This window comes from Girardinichthys multiradiatus, chromosome 23 (assembly GCF_021462225.1).
Source record: "Girardinichthys multiradiatus isolate DD_20200921_A chromosome 23, DD_fGirMul_XY1, whole genome shotgun sequence".
NCBI lineage: Eukaryota > Metazoa > Chordata > Actinopteri > Cyprinodontiformes > Goodeidae > Girardinichthys > Girardinichthys multiradiatus.
In genome coordinates, this window is record NC_061815.1 from 13,622,253 (window position 1) to 13,637,382 (window position 15,130).

At 40.1% G+C, this 15,130-nt stretch overlaps 1 protein-coding gene and 1 long non-coding RNA gene across 3 annotated transcripts in view; one reads left to right on the top strand and one right to left on the bottom strand.

Moving 5' to 3' along the window:
* gpc3 (glypican 3) overlaps window positions 1-12,739 on the bottom strand; it is a 198,136-nt gene extending 185,397 nt beyond the window's left edge. Inside the window, exon 1 of one of the 2 annotated variants that reach the window (XM_047353254.1) lies at window positions 12,134-12,676. In XM_047353254.1, coding sequence (XP_047209210.1) covers window positions 12,134-12,290 — 157 coding nt within the window. In that variant the 5' untranslated portion in view covers window positions 12,291-12,676. Of the gene's footprint in view, window positions 1-12,133 lie in introns of both variants that reach the window. The other variant, XM_047353256.1, reaches the window with a different exon arrangement.
* Window positions 12,717-13,967, top strand: LOC124860205. The gene is made up of 2 exons (XR_007036297.1): window positions 12,717-12,832; window positions 12,940-13,967. It is a non-coding gene; the product is annotated as an uncharacterized LOC124860205 (long non-coding RNA).
* Window positions 13,968-15,130: the final 1,163 nt, after the last annotated feature.

Sequence of the window (15,130 nt, forward strand, 5' to 3'; positions counted from 1 at the left end):
TAGGTTTTGTCTGTACACAATTTATTGGCATCAAGACAACATGTTTTGATCCAAATGATCAACCAGAGACTATCATCATAGAAAGAAAAAAAACAAGCTAGCATTAGCCTGCGGTTTCTGTAAACTGCTCCCTCAGCAGAGATTCTGATCATCGCATTTACTACTTAGCCTTATGTGCCAAGTCAGAATGTAACTTAGGAATAAATGATGAAGCTACAAGTGTTTTAGGTTACGTATTCGAACATTATAGCAGCTTTGTAAATCCAAGTTAACCCCATGTTTGAGTGAAGACCATTATTCAGACACTCCAGAGGAACAAAGATTGGTGGCTTGAAAAGAAAGCTGCATGATCATCATTATTGCAGTGCAAGTTATAACACATTTGCTAAACTAGTTCATATTCGAAGAGTTTTTATTCTATAAACAGGACAGTTTCATAACCTTTATGTGAAACCTATGTGCTACTACTATAACAAAGATACCTAGAGATAACTGATGGGTGTTTTTATTTGGAGCTTTACAAAAACATTCGAATCTCAAAAAATGTGGTTGTTTTCCTGTTGATCTGTTGAAACTGATTACATAAAAATATAATTAGATACTTTTTAACCCTTGTGTTGTCTTGTGGGTCAAAAGTGACTCACTACCATGTTTAGCTGTAGAAAAAAATACCTTAAACTATCTTTTTCCAACTTGAAATTTTAAGACTTTTCCTAAAAGGACCCCATCATTAGAAAAAGATACTTTGTTTTTGTTTATGTTTCCATGTGAGCTGTACACAACTAGGGTACAAAGATTGTCTTATGGAGTCAAAGAGTGGAAGGGCAATTTTTCATGCCACGATCCCGCTGAAAATCTTTCACACTTTCTCAAGAATGCTGAGATTTGACAACTGTGAGTCAAGACCAGCAAGACGTGTGACAGACAAACTGGCAGCCATCAGAGAGGTCTGGGACAAATGGGTTGAGCGTCTGCCATACCTCTACAACCCTGGGCCTGAAGTCACAGTAGATGAGCAGTTGGTTCCATTCAAAGGTAATTTTTTATTTTCATATAGGCAAATATTTTTTTATTTTATTGTGATGTAACATCTGCTGGGGTCATCCATTTGGTCCGACTGGGCTGCGCATGTTGAACTGCGCAGCCCAGTCGGCTCATATGGCAGTGATGGACAACAAAGCTGATGTCATCAGAGCTACAAAAGCTGAAGAAACAAACTTTTAAATTTCCATTTCCAGCGTGTCTTACGGGACGACGCAACGGAGGCTCATGTCTGGAGCAACAGAAACTCCCAGGCAAGTTACTTTTTTTTACCATACGGCCATTCCTGGAAGAGCTTGAAAACTGGAATTTTGTCTGATACAAGAAGGTCAGAAGATTCATATACTGATCGAAGACCCTGCCGACACTCAGGCGCAGATAGAAACCCATAGATTTTATTTCCAAGAAGACCCCTTGTTGATTTAGTCAACTGCAACCGGAGAAGAGAAGAAATCAACGTCAAAGTAATTTTTATTAAATCGGATAGGTACATTTAGAGGTCTGGGTCAGGGTAAGGCATGGTTAAGGTGATTTAGAATCACCAGTAGTTCATCCAAGGTATCAACTTATTGCATGCAATATTGATTAAAGTGTTTCATGCTGAGCTGTTTTGATTTGCTGTGCAAGTGTGCTGAATCGTGGAGCGCGGATGCAATCAGCAAGGTGTGTGTTCATATTTTTGTCCGGCTCATCCCAAATTAGCTAGAAGTTAAAAGTTGGATTTTTAAAAAGTTTTCCATTCAAAGCAGCTGCAGTCTGGGTCTCGCCTGACCATTCCTTTATCCCAGTTTTATTACTGGAGTTTTTCTACTGAGTTCCCGCCTCAGAGTTTTATGACTCTTTGTTCGAGATTTGGGGCGATCAGCTGCTAGTGGCAATGGGCGCAGCCCACCGTTTACCAGCTGATCGCCGCCATTGAGACGCATCAGCACACCAAGAGGGCTTCTCTTTCCAAGTTAACCCAAATTGCACATTTTGTCCATAAAACTGCTGATTTGATCTTCATAGACACTCAATGAGCATATATTTTCTTTTATTTTTATTGTTAGTGTCAAAATAAGGTGAGATCTTTCCATGTAATCCATGCAACATTTAGTAACTGCTCACAGTTAACTCCATAAAAGTTACAATAAATATCCTTATATCCTTATGTGTAATCCATGCAATAATTATTAAAACACACAGTTGAAGCAGTGAGGAGTGAAACAAGCATGTTCTCATATTCTGGAGCTGAGAGACTGGAGAGGCCTGTGTAGAGCCACATATTATCTGCCACATGTTATCTGTCTTATCTTTTGCAAAAATATAAACAAGTATATCCAAAGAAATGATGTATGATGACTTTATATTCTTTCACATGTATTGAATAAAATTTGTCTTAATCTTTGATTAACAAGTTAAAAGATGTATGATTGAAATGTGGTTAAGAACTGGGAATTAAAGGAAAAACATTAAGGTTTGACATTCTCAATCAGCTATATATGAAAGAAATATAACATTTATCATTTGTAAAGCATGAATAAAAAGAATGAAGTGATGGTTTTGCAACAGTGTTTTAAAGTGAATGCTGAAAGCTGAAGAATGAAATGTATAATACTGTGTAAAGTTTAAAACTGAGCAGATTAGGGAAAGAACTGTAGGATTACAAGGAGTGACGAGAGCCAGCTGCATGCAGACAGCGACAAGAGGAAGGGACTACAGACCAGCGTGGCTATTATTGGCATCTCCAAGGCTGAGAAACAGAATCAGTAGGTCACAATGACCATGACTAAAGTATTGAGCAATAACCGAGAAGCTGAGCTGAATAGGTTGCGCAATAACTAAGAAACCTGATAAGGGGCTGACCGGTGAAGGCATCAAGCGCTATAAAAACAATGCTGACAGCAGAAACGGGGTTGTTTCCTCGCAGAAGACCAGCGAACAAGATCGGACGGAGAAAATAAGCTTGGATGGAAAAGGAACAGAGACACAGCCCAGCTGATTGACAGCATTAAAAAAGAGGATCAACCCATGGGCCCAGAAAGGACTGTGCCTCAAGATTAAGAATCTGATTTCATCTAAAGCCTTTTTATCCAGACAACAGAAGTGAACTTGATCGGTGAACAGCTGATTGCTCTAAGTTTCAGACTTCTGGAAGTCCTGAATCAACTTCATTTATGTCTCCGGGTTTCCTTCAACACTTCAGCCTCTGGAAACTACTGTCTTCAGAGACATATAACAATAAAGATCCTGTTTAACCATCAAAGTCTGGAGCATCAGTGCCTGCCACTTAAAGGAAGAAAACTGAAGATTAAGTCGTATTCCCATATATATATATATATATATATATATATATATATGTATATATATATATATATATATATATATAAAGAGAAGTGTTTGTGTTTATTTCGTGCAAGAGTGATTTATCTGTGAAAATAAGGTTGATGTTCCCCCACCTTCGGTGAAGCGGTTGATTACGCAGTGCCATTTAGGGTGGTTTTGGTTAATTATGATTTTTAATTATATTTTTTGATAAATATTCATTAATTAATAATCATAATCCTTATACATCCTTGATACATGCAGTTTTCTGTGACACTCACACAGTGATTGTAATCTCTTTTTTTTAACAACAGGTTGCTGTCCTTTTCAGCAGTATATGCCAAGTAAGCTAGCAAAATATGGCATCAAAATATGGGTGGCCTGTGATGCAAAATCCAGCTATGCATGGAATATGCAAGTGTACACAGGAAAGCTGTCGAGTGAAGCACCAGAGAAGAACCAGGGGATGCAGGTTGTGCTTGAATTGACAGTTGGACTGAGGGGGCATAATGTCACGTGACAATTTTTTCATCTCCTATGAACTCAGCCAGCAGCTCCTGAAAAGGAAGATGACCATGGTGGGCACTGTTCAGAAGAATAAGCCTGAACTCCCCCCTCCACTCCTCACAACAAGAGACAGAGCGGTCTTCATCAAGGTTCGCCTTCACTCCCACCACCACTCTTGTTTCTAATCTTCCAAAAAGGAACAAGAACGTGGCCCTGCTGAGCACACTGCACAAGACGGCTGAAATCAGTGATTGTGAGGACAGGAAGCCAGCCATCATTCTCAACTATAACTGCAATAAAGGAGGCGTGGACAATCTCGACAAGGTTATTGGAACATACAGTTGCAAAGGATGACTGCACGCTGGCCCCTGGTCATCTTCCATAACATCATTGATATGTCCTCATATAATGCCTTTGTGATATGGCAAGAGATCAACCCGACCTGGATATCAGGGAAGAAAAACAAGAGAAGGATGTTCCTTGAGCAGTTTGGAAAGGCTCTTGTCACCCTGTGCATTGAGAGAAGGGAGCGTCTGCAGCCATTGTGGAAGCTGTTCAGAAAGCTGAATATTGTCCTGATCCACCTGAGGCTGCAGCTGGGTCAGTCAAAAGAAAAAGGTGCCAGTTCTGTCCCTGAGAGAAGGACTGCAAGACAAAAGCTGTGTGCTGCACATGAGAAATACATCTGCAAAGCCCATTCTCACGTTCACACATACTGTCCTACATGTGCTAAATAGAGTTGATGTTGAAATTTTTTCACAAAATCAAGCAACATTTTGTTATTTTGTTGTAATATGAGGGAAGTATTTTTATGATTAACTCCCTAAAAAATATAAAAGAATAAACTGTTGACAAAAGTTCCAGATTATTGAATGTTTTTCCCCTTTCAATATAATTAATTCAGAAGTAATTACTTCACATTTATATAATACCAATAATAAACCTTTTCTGTGTAAAAGAAAGCTGTTATGACAGTTGGTTTGTGGTAAAAAAAAATACTGTTCACTGGTGATTGTCTTTTGTATTGTGTAACAAAAACTACATGATAAAAAATGAATTAAATTGAGTTGAATTGATAAATAACAGGTTGTTTCATCATGCAAAATTGATTTTGGATTTAAAATTCCATTAAGCTGCTTTATTTTGGGGCTATGGAAGGGCAGGTCATTTTTGACCCGTAGGACAATGGGAGTAAACAGAATGTTAAGATCGCACAAGGGTTAAGAGTGTTTGCTTTGTAACATATGGAATTACAAGAAATGAAAACACAATTTGAGAAATAATCAAACTGAATTTGGAAAATAGTAAAACTAATTCAGTATAGTCCTAGGTTTAGACATCTCATTGAAGGTAGACCGCACAATTTATCTCTTGTCATCTGTAAGCTTTACCTCAGTTATTTTTATGTTACTGAATTTTCCTGCACCTAAAGTTCAGCCTATTTATTTTGCCTATTCATATGTGTCAAATATTTTTATTTTATTTCTGGAGCCATTAAAAATAATTAAGTTGGTCAAGTTTAATTTCAAATGTCTTGCTCATTACATTTAACTGTCAGACATTACGGGGGGCTCATGGTCACAGCTAAACAGGCAGAAAATGCTAATTGTTTTGCTTGTAAGTTGTAAGCAAATTTAATCAACCGACCTGTTCTCAGCCGTAGTTGTTCTGGACCTTGGACCTTATCCAGAAATTAGAATTAACATTATGCCTTTTGCAGTTATAATAAAGTTACATTTGATTATTTTACGTACATACATTACACGCGCATCTCAATCAGTTTGATTCTCATCAAAAAGTCAAGGTTAGTGTCAGTGCTGGGGTTGTGCACACATGGCATTGCACAAATAAATGGAAGTCAATATGACATCCATACAAGGACAGAAATACAAACTTGTATGTGTGTGTGTGTGTGTGTGTGTGTGTGTGTGTGTTCCTGTCTTGGCATCACAGTGAGAACCATTTTCCCAATTTCACCATCTAATTGAGGACCGTTTGTACCAAAGTGAGGACATTTTGCTGGTTCTCACGACCTACTTTGCTAACAGTTAGGTTTAGGACTAAGATGTGAATTGAGTTTAGGTTAAGGTTATGGTTAGGCATGAACTGGTAATAGTTAGGTTTAGGGTTATTGTCAGGGTTAGGGCATAGAAAGGGTTGAAAATGACTGAAAATCAATGGAAGTCAATGGGAGTCAACACATGGTCCTCACTACATATAGCAAAACAAGAGAGTGTGTGTGTGTGTGTGTGTGTGTGTGTGTGTGTGTGTGTGTGTGTGTGTGTGTGTGTGTGTGTGTGTGCATTGATGGACACTTTTGTTAAACAAACTAAAGAAGGACAAAGAACCAGGCCAGGACCAATTTACATGTAAATTTTCCCATCATGCAACCTTGAGTTGACACCTTCCGAGACATTATATACATTCCATCAATACTCTGGAAGGTGTCGGTGTTATATTCTTTGACATGCAAAGCAGCTGCTAGTATACAGTGCCATGCAAAAAGTATTCACACCCCTTGAACCTGCATTTTGTGATGGTACTTCCACAACCTACAACACAGTATTTTATGATCACAATATTAAAGGTTAATTATTATTGCATCACATTCTTTTCATATTTTTGCGTGTAAAACATTTAAAAACAATATCTAATTTTCTTTTCACTTCACAATTATGCACTACTTTGTGTTGGTCTATCAAATATAATCCTGATAAAATACATACATCTTTTTGGCTGTGATGTAACAAAATACAATCAAAGTATCAAAACTTTGTCAAGGCCACTGTAGACAACACATGAAGCCAAGAAGTTACTTGAATTTTCATTATTTTGCAAATAATTCAATGTGTAATCAGGTATTTTTGTTCTAAATCCTTCGCGTCACCTCATTATATTTACAGTTCCTTCCAAAAGCAGTCATATACCTGAACTTTGCACATCAGTCTGAGCACAACATATCTACTATGAAACATAGTGATAGCAGCATCATGCTGTGGGAATACCTTTCTTCAGCAGGGATATGGGAACCTGTTTAGAGTTGATAGGAAAATGTATGGGGCTTGTTAATCCTAAAAGAGAACCTGTCAGAGGCAATAAAAGACTCGAGACTGGGGTAGAGTAGCCAAGAAGTCAATGGTAACTATAGAAGAGCTGCAGAGATCCTAGACTCAGGTGAAACTGTCAACATCTGTAGTCAGGCACTTCGCAAACTGGCTTTCATGGAAGAGCCTAAAGAAAAAAGTAGCTAGAAGCCACATAAGCAGTTTGCCACTAGGAGACAAAACAGTTCATTGGTGGTGTAGCAGAGGAGGTCCACGTCTTTGATACGGGGTACCTGGGTTTGATTCCAGGCTGTCAGGAAGGGCACCGATGTAAAAAGTCTGCCATGTCTGTGTGCAAGCTCTACTGACTGGCCTACATGCATGCATGGCGGACAACTAACTCTGCAGGACACCCTGAAACATGGCAGCATCATGCTGTGAGGGCAGCCAGAGCCTAAATTGAAGGGTTTAGATCAAAGCATATTTGTGTATTAAAATGGTCTAGTCAAAGCCCAGATAAATCCAATTCAGAATCTGTGGCGAGACTTGAAAACAGCTGTTCACAGATGGTCTGATCTTGAGTTATTTTGCAAAGAATAGACAAATATGTGGGTGTCTAGATGTACAAAGGTAGTAGAGAAATACCCCAAAAGATTCACAGCATTTACATTTACACTATTGACTCCTCAAGGCTTGACTCAAAATCACACCCTCTTTTTTAAAAACATTTTTATTTGCATAAAAAGAACATGTATCCTTTTCATTCTGTGTCACAATTATGCACTTTGTGTCAGTTTATCACGTGAAACCCTCATAAAATACATTGAAGTCTGTGGTTGCAACATAAATATAGAAAATAAAATCAACACATCAATAGTTTTGCAAGCCATTATAATGTGGTTTGCGAGGTCTCTAAAACACAGCCTCCATTTGACCATCCATCGCTGCTTCCCTCTGTGGCTGAAATGTTCATTGTGGATGGGGTGGAAGGTGTACACGCAGACGAGAGGAGTCCGTCTCCTCTCATCTTTTAACAAGCTCGGGGACTCCAAGTCAGGGGAGCGGGGGCATCCACAAATACTGTACATGTCTATGTTTCCCAGCGCCAATTAGAAAGCCATGGCCATGCAAGTTTAATGACAGAGAGCATGGAAAAACAAGTAGTATTAGGATATAGAATATGCTAAAAGCTGTTCATTATGAGCATAAATTATACAGCAGCTTCCAGTGTAGAGGGGAGAAAGCATGTAGGAATCTGTAGCTGCCTCTGTGGAGGCAAAATAAGTCGCTCACTTTGTAGAGACAGTAAGTGAAACAAAGACAAAGCAATTTAGAGCCAACCAAAGGAATAAGAATATCATTACCTACAGGGGATTGCCATTGTTTTTGAGTATTTTTGGAGCTTTGTTCTCTATTCCACTTTAGTCATTTGATGAAGCAACAATTTGAAAGCTGAAAACCCAAATGTGAAAGAGTTTCTTTTTTGTTTCAACATGCACAAAACAATGAGGGTGTAAACAACAGCCTGCCTTCATTAAAAGAAAAAGTGAAGACACACGCAATTAAAATCAGGATTTAATTAGACAGGAAGAGCCGTGGCTGCATGTTGGATTGCTCCACCTCAAAGTTATGTCCACTGGAGTCTTTTAGACAGCAGGGTTGTTTGTGTTTTGGCAAGAAAACATGACCATGCTGCTGATTCTCTTGGACATTTTTTTAAATTTTGCTAACCAACCTTAAAACCTTAAAAAAAAAGGAAAATTAGGATATTTTGTTGCACCAGCATGCAGGACTTCCTGCCTGCTGAAATAAGTGGAAGCCGTCAGCTCAGCCTGCAGCAAACTTGTATCCCTCTTCCATTTCATGGGCGCCTGCTCCCCCTCTCATGATCCAGCACTCCTGCTGCTGTCAAAGACCTGCCTGCCATCAAACTGACACCGTCACCTATGTAGCCATCTCACGCTCATGTCCAGAGGTTTTTTTTATTTTTTATTTTGCTGCGGTGATATGAACGAATAAAGTTAAACCTCGTCTCTGCTTCACCTTCAGCCTTAGCACCAAACACCCACGGCAGCAGCTCCAACAAAGACATGTATGGGAGTACTCCCACAGCTGTACTGGATTTTGTTTCTTTGTGATGTTGTTACACTGCATTTCTTTTAAATCGCAATGGTGAAAACAGCAAACTTTAGTTTTTTTGTAGCTTCGCCCCCAGGCGCTACATATATTAGATTTCTGCTTCGCTGTGAACATCGCTGTGAATCAGCTAGCTCCTCCACACAATATTCCATACTGATACAGGCCACTTGATATTATTCAGATCATCTTCAACAATCTTCACAGTCACATCATTAACTGTCATCCACAGCGTTGAGGCTGTGTCCAATTTCCACACTGATCTGGTAACGTTTCACAATGAAACAATGAAGTAACTGGCTAAATGTATGCACGTAAAATCAAAGATTTTTAATTTCCCAGTATTTCCTAGGAATAATATACAAGAGTCATGCATGTCTGTTCTGCATACCGATATATACAGCCCTTAATTCCTGCGGTTGATGTATGGTTTTAGGTTCAAAGCTCTTTCATTACATTGTATAATAGTAAGGAAAGAAGAGTCAGGAAAATGCGGGTTAATCATAATCGATATCATTACTGCAATATTCAGCAAAAGAATTACAATTATATATTTTTCTCATATCGTCCAACACTACTATCTACCCATCATTTTCAGGGTTGACAGGATAAGTGGAGGGTGCTGTGCAAAACGTTTTTTGTTTTTTTATGTCAATAATTAGGGGCTGCATGGTGGCACAGTTGGTTGCTGTTGCCTTGCAGCAAGAAGGTCCTTGGTTCAACTCCCGGCCAGGGATCTTTCTGCATGGAGTATGCATGTTCTCCCCCTGCATGCATGGTTTCTCACTGGGTAGTCCAGCTTCCTCCCACAGTCCAAAAAAACATGACTGTTAGGTCAATTGGTCTCTCTAAATTGCTCTTAGGTGTGAATGAGCGTGTGTGCATGGTTGTTTGTCCTGTTTGTCTCTGTGTTGCCCTGCGACCTGTCCAGGGTGTAACCTGCTTCTTTCCTGCAGACCAGCTCCCCTGTAACTCACTATGGAATAAGCGGTACAGAAGATGAATGAATGACAATAATTAGACCCATAAATGTGAAGTATAACTTAACCATGACAGAAAATCTCCAAAATGTGACAAAACAATAAAATCTGGTAAAATAAGAGACTAAGGGACCGAATTGAGAGAAAAAATGTGCACAAATAGCTGTGAATCTGCATTGTTGTTTGAAGCTTCTCTTTGTCAGTTTAAGATAATAAGTAGACAATTAGATCTAATAAAGTAAGTGTTATTGCCCTAATGTTCTGTGTTGACACTGACTTCCTGGCATTGCTTTAGCAATAACACACCTTTACTGCCCATTCCAAACAGGTTGTGTGATCGGTGCCAGTAACGTCTGTGCAAAGAAACTACCTGGAGCCTTTTGTTTAGGTGTCTAAGTGCAGAATTCCCTTGAATAAACCAGATTGAACCCTTATAGCTGAGATAGAAGAGTCCTGCTGCTGGCTCGTGAAGTGATTTGACATGAGGAGGATCCAGCACCAGCTCTCAGACCGAAGGTAGCCTGACCTACTCTGATTTGGCTTTGGGGAGGCAAAATATTTCTCTCAGCCTGCTGTGATGTTTCGCCCTCTGGCTGCCAGATAAAACGCTGGATGGCCTGGACGGACGGTCTGTGATTAAAGACGCATGTGTGGAGGAGTGGAGGGCTCGGCCGGTGGAGCCGTGTGCACCTTTACAACAGGAAGCATGACAAAACAGGCTTCAAAGTGCATCTTACTTTCCTCCCTGCTGTTTAATTCGTATAGTATTTCTCAATTTGTCTCGTTCTCTTATGCCGACTGAACATTTGGTTTTATTTTGTAAACCTCTTAGAGGCGTGTAGGAGTGTGCGGTGCGAGGATCCCACGCTGAGGCTGGAGAGAAAGCTGTTAACCCGGAGCACCTCCCCATGCTGACATGACACTAAAACACCCAATTAACATTTGCAGCTGGCTGTTATTCAGCCACACAAGAGGCTTCTCCATTTAAATGCTGAATCAGAATGTAAGCAACAGGCTCCGTAGCAATAACACGCTGTTTTCTGCACAACAGAACCGGGCATTGTTGCTGTTCCCCTTTACTGAGTGGACCCATTCATTTTCCACATTTTATCTCATTCCAACCACAAACTTAAGCATCTTTTTTTGGGATAGACCAACACATGATAGACTAACACAAAGTAGTAAAAAAATCTAACACTAACGTTCTCTGAGAACCCTCAGAGGTTTGAACATTAGTGAACAAAGAGCATCAGGAAGACAGCAGACAGGTCAGGGAGAAGGTTGGGGAGAGGTTTAGAGCTGGGGTAGGTCACAAAACAGCATCCTAAGCTTTGAACATTTTATTGATCATTCTTCAACCCATCATCCTAAAATGGAAAGAGTATACCATAACTGGTCATGGCTGTCCACACACAATGACAGAGGGACAGCCAAGAAGAGCAATAATCAGAGAAGCAGCCAAGAGGTCCATGGTAACTCTGGAGGAGCTGCAATGATTTACAGAATAATGTGTTTGGAAGAAATCTAACACGACACATTGCCCTGAACGAGCAATAAACCTTACACATGGTGGCAGCATCATGTGTGGGGATGATTTTCTTCAGCAGGGGCAAGAAAGCTGGTTGGACTTGATTGGAAGATACATGAAACTAAACTCAAGAGAATCCTGGAAGAGAACTTGTCAGAGGTTGCAAAAGACTTGAGGTTGGGGTGGAAGTTTACCTTTCAGGAGACCGTGCTCTGCTCAGTCACAAAGCATCTCAATAAAACATACTGAAGTTTGTGGCAACGTTCATCTAGAAAAGTTCAAGGAGTGTGAATACTTTTGTAGAACACAGCAAGTACACGGCAGAGAATCTACCATCCCAGATTTGTGGTTACTTGATTGAATCAATATTAGAACAAATTGACTCTATACGCTTGTTGCAGGCGGTACCAGTTAAGCCTGCAACCCGCATTTTTAACGAGATGCTCAACGTTGGTGATTGATTTTATTTTCAGAGAAGGTTGGCGGGGTTCAGCCGTGGCAGGTGAAGATGGGCAGCGAGAGAAAATAATTGGAGTGCATTTTAAAACTTCAAAGAAACATTCTCTGCATATTATGGTAGCTGTGATAGTTACCTGACACCGGGTTTTCGGGGACCCACTTGGAGCCGGGATGCAGAGCGTGAAACGCCGTGCGCACCTCCTGGCAGTTTGGCGCCTGTCCGCCGGGAAGAGGGAACAGCTGGAAGAGGGCGCCCAGGAGGAGCGCTCCATGGACCGATGAAGCCACCATGGCAGGCAGGCCGGAAGACCGGAGCGATACGGAACTTAACGGAGTACCAAAAACCAGCTGAGGTAAACTTCAGCTCGTTAAAAAGTTACAGGCGGAACAACCCAGGTTGGCGCTGATGAAGAGAAGCTGCAGCTCCCGCTGACTCTACTCGGATCAGCATCCTTATATGTTCCCTCCTCAGCCTCCTGTTTGCTCTGAAAGACGCTCCACTGATGCTCCTTCTCCAAACTACACCGAGGACAACAACTTAGTTACCAGCCTGCGTCCTTACACCAAACCACAGCTGTGCGCCAACGGACCAGCCCACGATATGTGTGCGCGCTCCCGTAACGCGCGCGCCGCGACCTGAACCAGCTCCCCTCTAGTGTAATAGTAGCTGGTGATGCGGGCTGATCCACCGGCCCTGCGTGGGTGCATGAGTGGGCATACCAGGAAGGGATTATTGCGGCTGTCTGCTCAGCTGAATGGCACCGTGGGTTAGAAGCTGAACTTTGTGTTAACCCATACAGCCGTGTTCAAAATAACAGCAGTGTGTTTAACAAGTGAGTAAAGCTCAAAGTTCTCACAATGCAGATGCAGTGGGAACACTGCACATCCTGTTCTAAATCTAAACCTGAAGAAAAAATGATCAAGTGTGTTTCCTCTCCAGGAAGTAAGGGGAAGGAAATATCGGGCTGCTTAGGAGATATCCGTGTCGGTATGTTTCCTTACAACCGCAAACATTTACTGTTTAATAAACTGAAAAAATGCTTGAAGAGTTTACTTTCCTGTGAATCATAAAAATAAATATATGTAGCTAGAACAGCTGTTTCAGAGAACTGCTACACATCTGTGTTGGAGTCGACCAACTTGTGGCTCCTGTGAACTGGTACTCCAGCCCAGGATAACTGGACTACATTTCAGAATACATCAACATTTCTTTATTTTGCCTCAGTTTGGGGTCAATGTGTTGTTGAAACATCCATTTAATGGAAACTTTTCACATCAGCGTAAGTATTTGGATGTATAGGCATGTTCAATAAATTAGATTATGTGTTCCGATGAGGCTTGTTTGACAGATTAAAAGTGTTTTTAAAAATAACAACCGTTAAACTAGCAAAAGTTAAACACAGTTTTCACTAAGCACACATTTCTGTATTTATTGATTTGATGTAATATAATATAATCAGAAACTGGCTATTAAAAGGGAGGGAGGTTTTGTGTCAAGAGGTTTAAATCAATATAAAACACCCATCATCAGAACCAAAATGAGAACCTTCTGCAGGTCTGTGTGGGGTTGAAGCTTTGGAACAAACAGTCTGAATGTGCAGCTCAAGCACAACAGTTTAAATCAAAACATAAAGATCATAAATGAATATTATACTTAAAATATTGTTTATCTGTAAATATATCATATTTTTGGTAAATATGTGGATAATGTTGAAAAGAAATACACAAGTAGAGCACATAACTAGAAGTTTTCATCATGTAACTGGGAGCAGATCAGTGTGAAAGTGTCTGGTAAACAGGTTGCGTCATTATAAGTTAGTACTTCCCCACACCCAAGAAATATGGACACAAATTCTCAACACCACCTCACCATTTTTCATTTCTTGTCATTTTTTCTTCTTTTTAATATCTTCTATATATGCAGTTACATATTCAAAATTAAAATAAAAACTAAATAGTCTTCTTTCACGTGTTTCTGGTTTTGACTGATGTCAGTTTAGCTGAGGAGCCTATAATTTCTTTAAACATCTCCAATCAACTATTTAATTAAATTACCAGGATGAACAACATTTGCTACTTTTCTTTGACTTTTTGTGCAGCTGGTTCTTGTATTTAGTTGCAGAAAGTGACCGATGACATGCCTTTCGGTTAACTACACAGAACAAGCAGGATTCATTTCATGTTTTCCGTCTCTCTGCTAAACTTACTAGTTCATTATTATAGGCAATATGAACCAACAAAAAAACTCTGTTGTACGAGTTGCTGTGGGATTTTATTATTCAAACAGATTAAGTAAAAAAAGAAATATATGGAATTAAGAAACGAAATCAAACAGCATCATCTTCAGTATTCAGTCTAATATCACACTATAATGTAATGTTCTACTTGATGCTTCAAAGTGATGTTTGTATATTATGTTGTTAACCAATGTCATTTTGTATACAGATTTTGAATGTTCAGAGATAAACTGCTAATAGACGTATTACTATAGGTGCATATGTACCCAGAATAACAGATTGACTCTCCTGCTGTTAGTTTTCTATAATTTCTTCCCACACAGAGCCATTACAGATGAGATGCTGCCATCTAGTGTTCAATCTACCAGCATCTCTACTGAGAAAACCACATCAACTCAAATTCCTGCGTTGTTCAGATTTCAAATGATTGCAACCTAATATAGGTGTTTCACCACATCTGAGGGCACCCACCATGTTAAACACTGAAACTGTGATGTCATCCATCAGAAAACAGCAGCTTGTTAAGACATTAAATATCTCCAACATCAGAGTTTCAAATAAATAAATAAATAAAGGAGAGCAGCTCCTGTCTGGTGCCTGGAGTGGCAGACATTTCTAGTCTTTTGAAGTATTCTTCAAAGCCGAGAACAAGAGCAGCACCTCTGTGCGTCTGAGCTGCAGAGAGCTTTGCATGGATTTGCACAGCAAACACAGAGAGAAGCTGAGAGCAAACCAACAAAACTCACTGTAAACCCAGCTCACTTCTAGCCTTTTAACGCAGCATGGAGAGAATGGTGGGAGGCGACCAGCAGTGCATGAAATGCTCAAACTGCAGTAGCTCCGTGTTAACTACTTGCACTGAGAGCACTTTTCAACTGCAGAGTCAACAGCATG